Source organism: Crocuta crocuta, unplaced genomic scaffold (genome assembly GCF_008692635.1).
Source record: "Crocuta crocuta isolate KB4526 unplaced genomic scaffold, BGI_CrCroc_1.0 scaffold121, whole genome shotgun sequence".
Taxonomy (NCBI): Eukaryota; Metazoa; Chordata; class Mammalia; order Carnivora; family Hyaenidae; genus Crocuta; species Crocuta crocuta.
Window position 1 is genome coordinate 3,242,463 of NW_027528608.1, and position 11,562 is coordinate 3,254,024.

At 44.6% G+C, this 11,562-nt stretch overlaps 1 protein-coding gene and 1 long non-coding RNA gene across 2 annotated transcripts in view; one reads left to right on the plus strand and one right to left on the minus strand.

Annotated features, from left to right (window-relative positions):
* The window catches only part of RGS9BP (regulator of G protein signaling 9 binding protein), a 3,024-nt gene extending 982 nt beyond the window's left edge, over window positions 1-2,042 (plus strand). The window contains 1 exon segment of the mRNA XM_077754641.1: window positions 1-2,042. This exon segment is cut by the window's left edge and continues 46 nt beyond it. Within this exon segment, the coding sequence (XP_077610767.1) occupies window positions 1-117 (117 nt within the window). The 3' untranslated portion in view covers window positions 118-2,042.
* A 4,882-nt stretch (window positions 2,043-6,924) lies between these two features.
* LOC144223854 (uncharacterized) lies at window positions 6,925-11,556 on the minus strand. The gene is made up of 3 exons (XR_013332849.1): window positions 11,256-11,556; window positions 8,060-8,174; window positions 6,925-7,133 (listed from the first exon to the last, which is right to left on the minus strand). It is a non-coding gene; the product is annotated as an uncharacterized LOC144223854 (long non-coding RNA).
* Between the last annotated feature and the right edge of the window lie 6 nt (window positions 11,557-11,562).

An 11,562-nucleotide genomic window follows, 5' to 3' on the forward strand; every position in this document is an offset into this window, starting at 1 on the left:
TCTGTACAGGAGCGCAGCGGGCCTTGCGACGTGAGCAAGGCCCTAGCCGCCACCGTTTTCAGCGCTGTACTGCTGGCGGCCGTGGCCCTGGCCGTCTGCGTGGCGAAGCTGAGCTGACCGACACAAGGCTGTACCCACCGCTACTGCTCCCTCCCGGGAGACAACCCTCGGGGACGACCGCCACTGCCTGCACTCTGGATGGGAGTGGGATCTGGCATGTTTAAGGGAAGGGGTTCTAAACGTGTGTGTGTGTGTGTGTGTGTGTGTGTGTGCGCGCGAGCGCGTGTGTACACCTCTGCCTTGACGGAAACATGATTTCCTTGTGCTGGCCCGGGAGGAGTTAATTTTACGCGGGCGCCAGGGCATTACCGCTAATGTATGCAGCAGCTTTATCCCCTATTAATAGAAAACCATCCACAGTTACCCCAGATTCCAAGTTAATGGGTTACCGCGTGTGCAGCTGGGGCACGTTTACAATGAGGCGGAGTCCGGTGCCCCCACCCCTACCAGCGATTCCCACTGTCCGTGTGGGGCGGTTTGAAGGGAGGGAGATGAGATGAAATGAAGTGGGGGGGTGTTGTTTTGCTCCTCTGTGTGGGTGGCAATTTTGTTTCCTGGACAAGACTGTAAGACGATGTAAGCAGGTTTTATTACTTAATCCTTTGGGGCCTAAGCTTAGGAGAGTGCGCAAAGAGACGTTCGTGCAAAGTGCTTTCTCTATGGCGCACAATTGCGCTTCTTGGTAGAGTTTATCCATCAGTTACCAAAGGCAGCCAGAAGAGGTTTGGGGTCGAGACCTCCCCCGCAAATTCTGACCCTGCTTAGGAAGCCAGAGAAAGCACGTCGAACCTGCCCTCACATGCTCAGATCCATTGCACACACTTGCCTATGAAAAGGGCTCTCCCCAGTCAGCCTGGAAGAGGCACAAACCTGGGAAAGGGACGTATGCTCTTAAAAGAGGCACTTTCTCCTTTGTCAGGGTTTATTTTTGTTCCAGAACTAGACCAGAGTGTTGGATCCTCCTGTGGGGGAGGGCTGCAGAATCCTCTTTGAAGCTGCTAATCCTATCTATCCCTTGGTATTTGTGAGCTAGCAGCTAGGAGAGCTGGCTCTGGAGGAAGGGGCCCGGCTCCCCGACCCTCACACTGACCTCTGAGAGGGTAAACCTCACTGTCGCTTGTCAGTTTGAGCCAGTTAGCCAGGAGACTGGGTTAGAATGCAAAAGCTTCGACCCAGAATTTCAGCAGCTTTTTAAAAACAATAACCATTTGAAAGAAAAACCATGTAACAGCGTTCTGTGGCATCAAAGCTGGGGTTTTTTGTAAAACACATTTGGCCGCAAATCAATACGTGCCAGTGAGTCAAACATAGTGAGTGGTCTTTACTTATATACTTAAGTTGGGAAATCTACATCTATTATTAAAATAGACCTTCTTGAAGGCATGAGGTTATAGCATAAACTACCAGAACCACAGTGTGGATAACAGAAGTTGAGTGGGCCCTGCTTCTTTCGCTCAATAGACAAGGAAGGTGGAAAACCTGGGCACCCAGACTGGAGTTTACCTGAGCAGCGCCTCTGAGCACCACCTCTGCCTGTGGTGCAGAGAGAGCATCACTGGGGGAATAAGGCTGAGAAAACACATGCATTTAAGTCTCCAAAGATAATTTGGAATAAAACCCAAGACTTTGGTTTGGCTGAAAACTTACAAGGATTTTTTTTTTACCCTAAAAGTGGGAAAAGGGACCAGAGGGAATCGATGGTTTCACAAGGACAGGCAGGAGGGCCAAGGAGTAGCGAGCAGCAGATACCAGTAGTGAATCCTTGGCAGTCCTAGGGGCTACCCTCCCAGCCCAACTTCCTCGCACCCTTCCGAGCACGCAGATTCCAGGACTTCATGGTCAAAGTATGGGATCTGTTTGTGTGTGTGTGTGTGTGTGTGTGTGTGTGTGTGTGACGATGGTGTTAAAACAACCACAAGGTCTTAAGCCGATTAAAAGTTTTATGACCTTAACTAATAAAAGGAACACCTGCCTCATCTGAATAGGGGCCACTTCAAATTATTTTGCACCTGCTTGTTCAGGGTACCTTCAGAGTTGTCACAGAAACTTTCCTGAGTCCCCTCCCTTTCCTCATGCACACAATGCAACATGGAATCTCTGTTACCTTCCCCAAACTCTCAGCTCTCCCAGACAAGAGGAGGCTCGGTCATTCTGTGACCCAATGTAGGAAAGTATCCTTTAAAACCACACCCTAAGTACGTTCTTCTGTTTCTAATACAGTAACTCTTCTCTTCTTATCAGACTGTTTTGGTTCATAACAACAACAAACTGTTCAGCAGAACCTGTTGAATTAGAAAATCCATCAGAGGTTGTATAATCCAGAGAGAGCAACTGGGACAAATTTCTTTGTTCTTGCCATGCTCTGTTGGCCTTTCACTTGGCAGATCCTTGGATATTTAACTATATGTGCAATCAGATGTATACCTAAATCTGAGAGTCCTCTGCTCGCTGAAATCAGCGATTAAATGTTGCATCTGCGCACACAAAAAAGCTGGATGGATCTGTTAACCTAAACAACTCTGAGTTTGAGAGTTCTAAGCATTAGGAATATTTGGTATTATCTGCAGTTAAAACATTGCCTACTAGGACTTTTGCTATGTGATGCAAGCAAAATCACTTTCTGCTTGAGCACTAGAGTGCTCTCACTGTATCTCTCTGTTCTCGTTTCTATATATATAATTCAAGACATTGCTTTCTGATAGAATCCGGATTCAATTTAGATGCATGATATCAAAGTCATTACTTTTCTAAAAACATTTGGCATGATTTCATACCATGATACAAGTGTAGGGAAAAAACCTCCAAATTCAAAATGTTCAATACAGAGTATACGTGTTAAGGTCAATGCTATGGCAAAAAAAAAATCTAGCTTTCCAAATCACAGATACAAGTTAAAGGATAGATCTTTATTACCAGAATTAAATGCTGTGATCAATACCTGTAAAGAGAAAATATCTCTGACTTCTCTTTTGGGAAAACAGCATAGTTTTATCTGATTGAGAAGACAAGCAAAATGGGACGTCGAGTCACTTACGGAAACTCTGAACTATTGTATTTAAAAAAAAACAACAACAAGAATGTTTGTAGGAATGAAAAAAATGCCTCGCAAATTCTGTTTTAAGTATTCTAAGAACTTATGCTTTTAAATGCCGCAAGGGAAACTTTTTCAGTGAGTAAAATTAAGAGTATAACCTGCATGATTTACCTAAGGTTTACAGTAAGCTAACATAAGACATGTGTGATGTGAAATGACAAGTAGTTCTGGTTAAAGAGAGTTTTGGTTCATGTGAGATTCCTGGTAATGCTGCATTTTCCTTTGCAACCTGCACATTGATGCATTTTTAGCTGCGTGGTTGCTTTTCAGCTGCACCTCTCTCTTCTGTAATGAATGCTTATTTTTTTGTGTGTGTGTGTTTTATTTATTTCTAGGAGAGAGAGAGAGAGACAGCGTGAGCAGGGGAGGGTCAGAGAGAGAGGGAGTCACAGACTGAAACAGGCTCCAGGCTCCGAGCTGGCAGTCAGCACAGAGCCCGACGCGGGGCTCGAACCCACGAACCGCGAGATCATGACCTAAGCGAAAGTCGGACGCTTAACCGACTAAGCCACCCAGGCGCCCCTGTAATGAATGCTTATTAAGGGTGCAAGCCCCAAAGCGTGAGCCTGTATGTCAGCCTGAAGTAAAGAGCTGAAGGACTGTCCTCTGTCTTCCTTTGGGGACTGCCTCCTCCCTCAAGGCCAGACTCTCTCCAAGTACCTCAGATTAAGTCATTGACCTCCCTGTGCCTCAGTTCCCTCAATGTTGCAATTGGGGGAGTCCTGACTGATTGACGCAAAGGTCCCTCCCAGAGTTTAAAACATTTAGCAGAATGCAGTTCAACAAGAAAGCATTATTTTGTTTGGGGATTTGGAGTTACTGTTGGTTTGGGTACACGTCCAAATGAAATGTTACAGTTTGGTGGTTATTTTCTAAAATTAGTGTGTTGGTAAATTTTGTAGACGTTTTAAAAATCAGAATGAACTGAGCTTACTGTGGTATTCGTCCATCTCAGGATTAGTGGATGGACTTAAAAGCAAATTCGTGTAAATGCTACTTATTTATAAGATTTAAATTAGATTTGGAATTTAAATTCCGACTGTAAGCCTGAGTCCAAGAAAGTCTAGTTACTTATTAAACAGTTTGTTTTACCCAGCAGTCGGGCCACCTGAACTGATTCTGGGACATTACAGATGTGAAACCCTGTCGGTTATCAGGGAGGCTGGGAAAATCCTGTTCTGTAAGTAACCTGATGCCCTCAGAACTGTAACTGCCTGGCCATCTGATGTGGTGAAACATGAGCACAGCATGGCTTCCCTTGTGTGTGGCATCAGATCCACGTGGAATTAAAGGCTTCATGTCAACTGTTTGAACGACAACCTAAAATTGTTAACTAAGTAAAAAATTAAAGGTAGCACGAAGCATTTATAACTTAGTCTTTAAAGGCACCCTCAAATGATTCCGCTATCAACTCTTGTGATTTTTAAAATATATATATTCTTAATCTTCTTTATGCGCATTTGAAGTGAATGTCCTGATCAACATTCTTACCCTTCACAGATTTCATTACATACAAAGAGATGTTCAGAAGTACTTCAGGATTATCAGTCTCCAAGTGTTTCAGTACAATATGATTACACTCATCCTGTAATGCAGGATGGAATCCAGGAAGAATAGCAGGTGTCCACATGAATGATCTTTGGCTGTGGCCAACACAGGTCAAAGTCACTCAAATACTATTTCTTTGGTTCTTAAGAACTGACCAAAGGTGGGGCGGCTGGGTGGTCAGTCGGTTAAGCGTCCGGCTTCAGCTCAGGTCATGATCTCACAGTTCGTGGGTTCGAGCCCTGTGTTGGGCTCTGTGCTAACAGCTAGCTCAGGGCCTGGGGCCTGTTTCGGATTCTGTATCTCCCTCTCTCTCTGATCTTCCCCTGCTCACGCTGTCTCTCTCAGAAATACATAAAACATTTTAAAAAATTAAAAATAAAAACTGACCAAAGGTGCACGAACTGGCCACATGCCACTACCCTCTGTGTGTGAGGACAAGATGGATCTCTCCCCTTCATGTATATATTTTCATTTCATTCCACAGAGGATTCTGGGTGTTTTCACTGGACTCCTCAGAGATCTTGGCCATCCTCATTGGTTGGTGTTTAGGTTTAAAACCTTAGGCTCTTGTGACAAAGGTAAACAAGCCAAATGAAAGCTCCCATGGGTCAAAATGATTTTGAAAAGTCCTTTTAATATGCTGTTGCCAGAAAACAGAATGAGCATCTTTGCCTGTATGAACGTGTTAGGCATATGTGTGAGGCATACAGAGAACATCTGCAAGGAAATAAAAATGAAAATATTTGTGAGGGTGGTAGGATTATGAATGGTGTTCTTTTAATAATTTAATATTGTTACATTGTTTTTACAATAAAATTTTGAATGCTCTTATCATCTAGAACATGTTATGTTATTAAAATATAAATCTTAACAGGGTCTCATAGTATAATGAGAAACAATTTTGGAACCTTCCCCCCTAAAAACAAAGCAAAACACTTTTAGAATCCTATCCCAGGGAATGAGACGCATGTTTTGAAATGTAGTATCAAAACACTATAGCATTGAGGTTAATAGTACCAACAATGGAAAAAGGCACACCTGAGACCAGATCAGATCTCATTGAAGTTCTTCAATCTCTCTGACCTCGATTTACTTATCTTTGCAATGGGAGTAATAATAGGGCATAGACTTCATAAGGATATCGAGATCAGACTTTCCAGGCACAGGGCCCAATAAATGTTGGCTGCCACTGCTCTTATTATTTATCAAACTGCTTTAGAAGTCCTGAAATTGGACAACTGGGGAAAAGCAAGTATACGGAGATATTTAACTTTCTTTAACTTAGGTAAAATCTAAAAATCCATTTGAAGGTCAAAATTAGATATACTTGTCAAAATGAAAAAAGATATGTAATAAAAAGATCAAGTACAGATGGTTTATCTGGAAGTTGGAATCTATGAATTTTTAAAGTCAACTTTTTTGAGGTAGAAGTTAAATATAGCATTCACCCTTCTCAGATGAGCAGTTTTCATTTTGTTTTTCTTTTTAAATTTCTGAGAGAGAGAGACAGCGTGAGCAGGGGAGGGTCAGAGAGAGAGGGAGACACAGAATCTGAAGTAGGCTCCAGGCTCTGAGCTGGCTGTCAGCACAGAGCCCAGTGCCGGGCTTGAACCCATGAACCGTGAGCCGAAGTCAGACGCTTAACCAACTGAGCCACCCAGGTGCCCCTAACAGTTTTAAGTTTTGACAAAGGTATGTAATCATGATGAGCAGGATTCTCGCACAGAGAGTCGTGACACCGAGGCTTTTCTTTCCAGGAAGCAACTTTATTCCAGCCAGCATAGCTCAGTTGGGCTCACACCCAAAGAACCGAGCCCCGAACACCACATGGTATGGTTTTTTATATATGTTTTTACTTCTTTGTCTCCCATATATGGTAACACACAAGCATGCAGTCTGATTAACATGTTACAAGGTCTTGAGGGATGTTGTCACATACACGAATAACAAGGTTGCCTTGAGATGGTTCTTCCCCCCCCCCCCTTAGGGAGGGGACCCTACCACAATGTAACCACCACCACAAGCAGGACAATGTTTTCATGGCCCCCATATACCTTACTAGTCAATCCTTTCCTTTAGCCCCAGGCTGTGGCAACCACTGTCCCTTTAGTTTTGCCTTTTCCAGAATGGCACATAAATGGAATCCATTCTCTTTTGAGAAAACAATGCTGTGAAACTTTTTAAAATCCTTCTCCAAACAACAACAACAACAACAACAACAGTTTGAGGAATAATTTTTATCTGGTGATTTATGGTGCACAGGATGCTACTGGTCAATCGCAGGTGGATTTTGTTTAACCCTGGTGACATGCCTTGACTTCTAGAAAGGCTGAACCTGCTTTCCTACTACCATTGAACGTCCAAGTTGAAGTTATCTCTCCGTGGCTAGCCCCAAAGATCTCTTCTTTTCTTCCCTTTTTAACTGAAAAACCTAATAGTAGATAACAGAAACAAATTGGGGCTTGCTGAACTCAATATTGAACTAAAAGACTTCATAGAGATATAGGTAAGAAGTAGGACATGTTTGGAAAGTTTTTTTATTTCCAAGGTTTTACATGTCCTAAGAAATCAAATGAATTGTTTCATTGTTAGTAAAGTTGGGGAGGACAGGTAGAACGTCAAAATGAAGAGTCAACTGTCCTGAACTGCGAAGTAAGTAACTGTATCAAAAACCAAGTGACTCACTTTCTCATGACCAAGTAGCACATTGTAACTGCTGGTGCTACTAGAGAATGGCCGTGCCCACTCACTGTTAGGCCTGGAGCAGCTGACTTTATGCCCCTGGCAGCACAGGGCTGGGCAGGGCACTCTGAGAACACGTCAATAGGTTGGACGGTTTCCAAACTTGCTGGATGTGTGACCTTAAATTACTCCAAACTGGTTTTTCTCGCCCATTATTCTACACAGTTGGAGGTGTTTTCTTCTTCATTTTTCCCCTAACTCTTAATCCTTTGTGACAGGCATTACAGATAATTTTTCCAGTTTATGTTTTAGACTTTCTTTTTTAATGACATTTTATTTTAATTAAAAAATTAAAAAAAATTTTTTTTTGAGATAGAGAGAGCAGAGGAGGGGCAGGGAGAGAGAGGGAGACAGAGAATCTGAAGCAGGCTCCAGGCACTGAGCTGTCAGCACAGAGACTGACGTGGGGCTTGAACTCACTAACTGTGAGATCACGACCTGAGCTGAAGTCAGACGCTTAACCGACTGAGCTACCCAGATGCCCCGACTTAGACTTTCTTAGGGTGTTTTTTTGTCATAATAAAGTTATAAATATGGACAAAAGAGTATGTCAAGTTAACCATCTTTTCCCTTGCTGCTTCTAGATTTTGAGTCAAAGATTATAGAGGAATTTACCTGTTTTCTTCTAATGCTTAGATGGTTTCATTTTTTTGTCCACTGTTACTACAGCCTCCAGGATGACCCACAACGATCTCCACCTCCTGGTATTTTCGTGTAGTCCCCTCCCACACTGAATAGAACAGACCAGTGTAAAAATAGGATACGTTAGAAATGGAGAGTGACCTCTGAGGCTAAATCATAAAAGGCGTAATGGCTTCCTCCTTCTCTCTTGGGTCACTCTCTCTGGGGAAAGTTAACTGCCCAGTGTCAAAGATATTCACGTGGCTCAATGGAGAGGCCGGTGTGGTGAGGAACTGAGGCTTCCTGCCAACAGCCACCTGAGTGGGCCATTGTGGAAACGGATCACTCAGGCCCAGTCAAACCCCGGCTGATATGCTGACCACAATCCCATGGGAGATACTGAGTCAGAAGCCCCCAGCTAAAATGTTCTCAAACTCTGATCTGCAGAAACTGTGAGGTAATGTTTATCGTTTTAAGCCACCAAGTTTCAGAGGAATTTATTCATAGCAATAGATTACTAGATCTGTAATTTTTCCTCTGAGCAGAGCACATTAGATTTGGATCATGATAGTTGTATCCCTTTTGCTACTCCAGGGTCTATTTGCCTCTGCTCTTGTCCTCGGCTACAGTTCAGATAATAGGCTATAGGATGTGATCTGTGGATACACACATACACTGGTACTGCATCGTCACAGAGCCTCCTGAATAAGATCAACATGGCAGCGTGCAGTTCTGGAGACCGTTGGATTGGTTAAGACCCAACCCAAGTATGCCGCTTTGCTATGTACTCTAGAACTTGGCCATCTCACTTAGAAGTGACCAGCCTATGGGGAAACGAGCTGATCTCAAAATAAACATTTTCTAAAAGTTTTATTTGAGAGAGAGAGAGAGCTCGAGCAAGCATGAGCAAGCTGAGAAGGGGCAGAGAGGGAGAGAGAATCCCAAGCAGGCCCTGCACTGTCAGTGCAGAACCCGATGTGGGGCTCAATCCTACAAACCGTGAGACCATGACCTGAGCCAAAATCAAAAGTCAGCTGCTTAACTGATTGAGCCACCCAGGCGCTCCCCCAGTAACATTTTTATCTACAAAACAATGGTGTTATTTTACCGCGAAGAGAATAACATGTCCTTTCTTAAGATACTTAACCCCTCTGTGAATAGTTTCTCTTCTGTGAAATGGCAATAGCTATTTCCACCATGTACATGGTTTCGTGAGGATTATGCAGCGAATACTTACAAAATTCCCAGTGCCTCACATACAGTAAGTGCTTAATAATATCACTATTAATTATTACTTCTAGGGTTGAATAACTATTACTTCAATCTCCCAAGGTAAACTATAACTCCCTCCTGTCTCCTGCTCTGCACATTCAACCCATTACTATATTACATCAAGTCTACCTCCTTAATACTCTGTAAATCATTCCCTTCTCCCTCCTCACCCTCTCTGGACAGCCCCTCTCCTAGTTTACGCCTTCATAATTTCTTGCCTAACATACTCCCTGGGTTTCCAGTCCAGCTCCATCCAACTGAGTCACCATGCTGGTGTTAGGGGGACCTTTGAAGATATGAACTTGACCGTGTCACCACCTTTCAGAGCTTCTATGGCTCACAGCTCTGGAATCACCTGGGGAGTCAGGGATTGTTAAAATGCAGGCTCCAGGGTACCACTCCAGACTCTACGACAGATTCTGAAATGATTGTCTCAGAGCAGAGAGCCACATGCATTTGGGAAGCAGTTCGGGAAAGGGTTCCCCAATTGTGGATTCTGCAGACTCAAGGTAGATGAAAGTTGATTGACTGTCCCAGTAGAACATGTGTCCTTCCTTGGCCTCCACCTGTGCTTTTCTCTGTGTGCGGTCCCATTTTTTGTTTCTCGGATGCAGTCAGTACACAGGGATTTGTAGCTTTAGAAAATGATGCTAACAAAAACCAACCTAGGAGTGTCTGACTGGCTGTCAGGAGAGCACACCACTCTTGATTTTGGAGTCGTGAGTTCAAGCCCCATGTTGGGTGTGGAGCGTACTTCCAATAAAAGAAAAATTTAATTAAAAGAAATCCTGGTGCCTAGGTGGCTCAGTCGGTTAAGCATCTGACTTCAGCTCAGGTCATGATATCTCGGTTGGTGGGCTCCACCCCCGCATCGGGCTCTGTGCTGACAGCTAGCTCAGAGCCTGGAGCCTGTCTTTGGATTCTGTGTCTCCTTCTCTCTCTGACCCTCCCCTGCTCATGCTGTCTCTCTCTCTCTCTCAAAAATAAATAAAACATTAAAAATTTTTTAAAAAATAAAAGAAATCCTAAAAACTGGCAGTGCCATCTATGGATTCTCCCTCATGAAATAATCCACATTAAAATGATAGTTCTTAAATGAGGCCCACCAAAAGAACAGTCTATATTTCATCCAAAAACATGACAAATGTGTGATCAGGTTTAATAGCAATCATAGGAGAAGCTGTTGGCAAGTGAGGAGGAATTGTAAAAGAGAAGACTCAGATTTAAACAGCCTCTTTTTTTTTTTTAATTTTTAACATGTATTTATCTTTTAAGAGACATAAAAAGAGCAAGGGAGGGCAGAAAGAGAGGGGGACACAGAATCTAAAACAGGCTCCAGGCTCCAAGCTGTCAGCTCAGAGCCCAACACCGGGCTCAAACTCAGGAACCTGGAGATCCTGACCTGAGCCAAGTCGGGGACTTAACCGACGGAGCCACCCAGGCGCTCCTAAACAGGCTCTTTCTAAGAAACAGTAATGTTTCTCTTGGAGGTGGGGGTATTGTAGCCACTAGGTAAATGAAGTGGAGAGAAATTCCTATCCCTAAGTCTGGATTAAGCATCTCTCATGAAAGTGGAAGTCATGGAATGATCTAAGACACTTAAGGTGGTCCCAGGTGCCCTGACAATAAGAAGTGTCCAGAACACAAGACAGATTCCCCTGGGGCGAGGGGGGCAGGAGTGGAAAGAGGGCCTTTCACGTCCAGGCGGGGCCGGGGGCATCTGGTTCATCCATCAGTTTCTCATGGGTGCAGTCATGTGAGCCTGCAAAGCTCAGAGATCTGCCCTTCAGATCTCCTTCCCTGTCAGAGATAACATACTTCCGTGTCGACTCGTGGTTTAAGGACAAGTCCTAGTTCTCGGGGTTTGGTGGGCTAGGGGGTCCCCTGGCCGGATGAAAATACTGCACCACATTTTTACCGTGGCGGGTCATGTATGCCCCTAGGCATTCCTGCTCTCGGTCCAGAGTCCTGGGCAGGGCGTCCTGTCGGGCGGCTGTGAACAGCCCTAGGCCGGGCCGGTGGCCGGGCTGGGAACCCGCTCCAGGCGGGCGCGGGCTCTCCCCTGCGCCACGCTCCTCCTAGGGGCCGGCGCGGGTACCGGCCCAACAGCCGGAATTCACCCGGCGCCCACTGCGCGCGCCTCGCCTCGAGCTCGTCCTGTGAGACAGCGGTGTGGGTCCTCAAGCCCAGGGAAACCGCGGGGGGCGGTCGGATCGGCGCCCGGG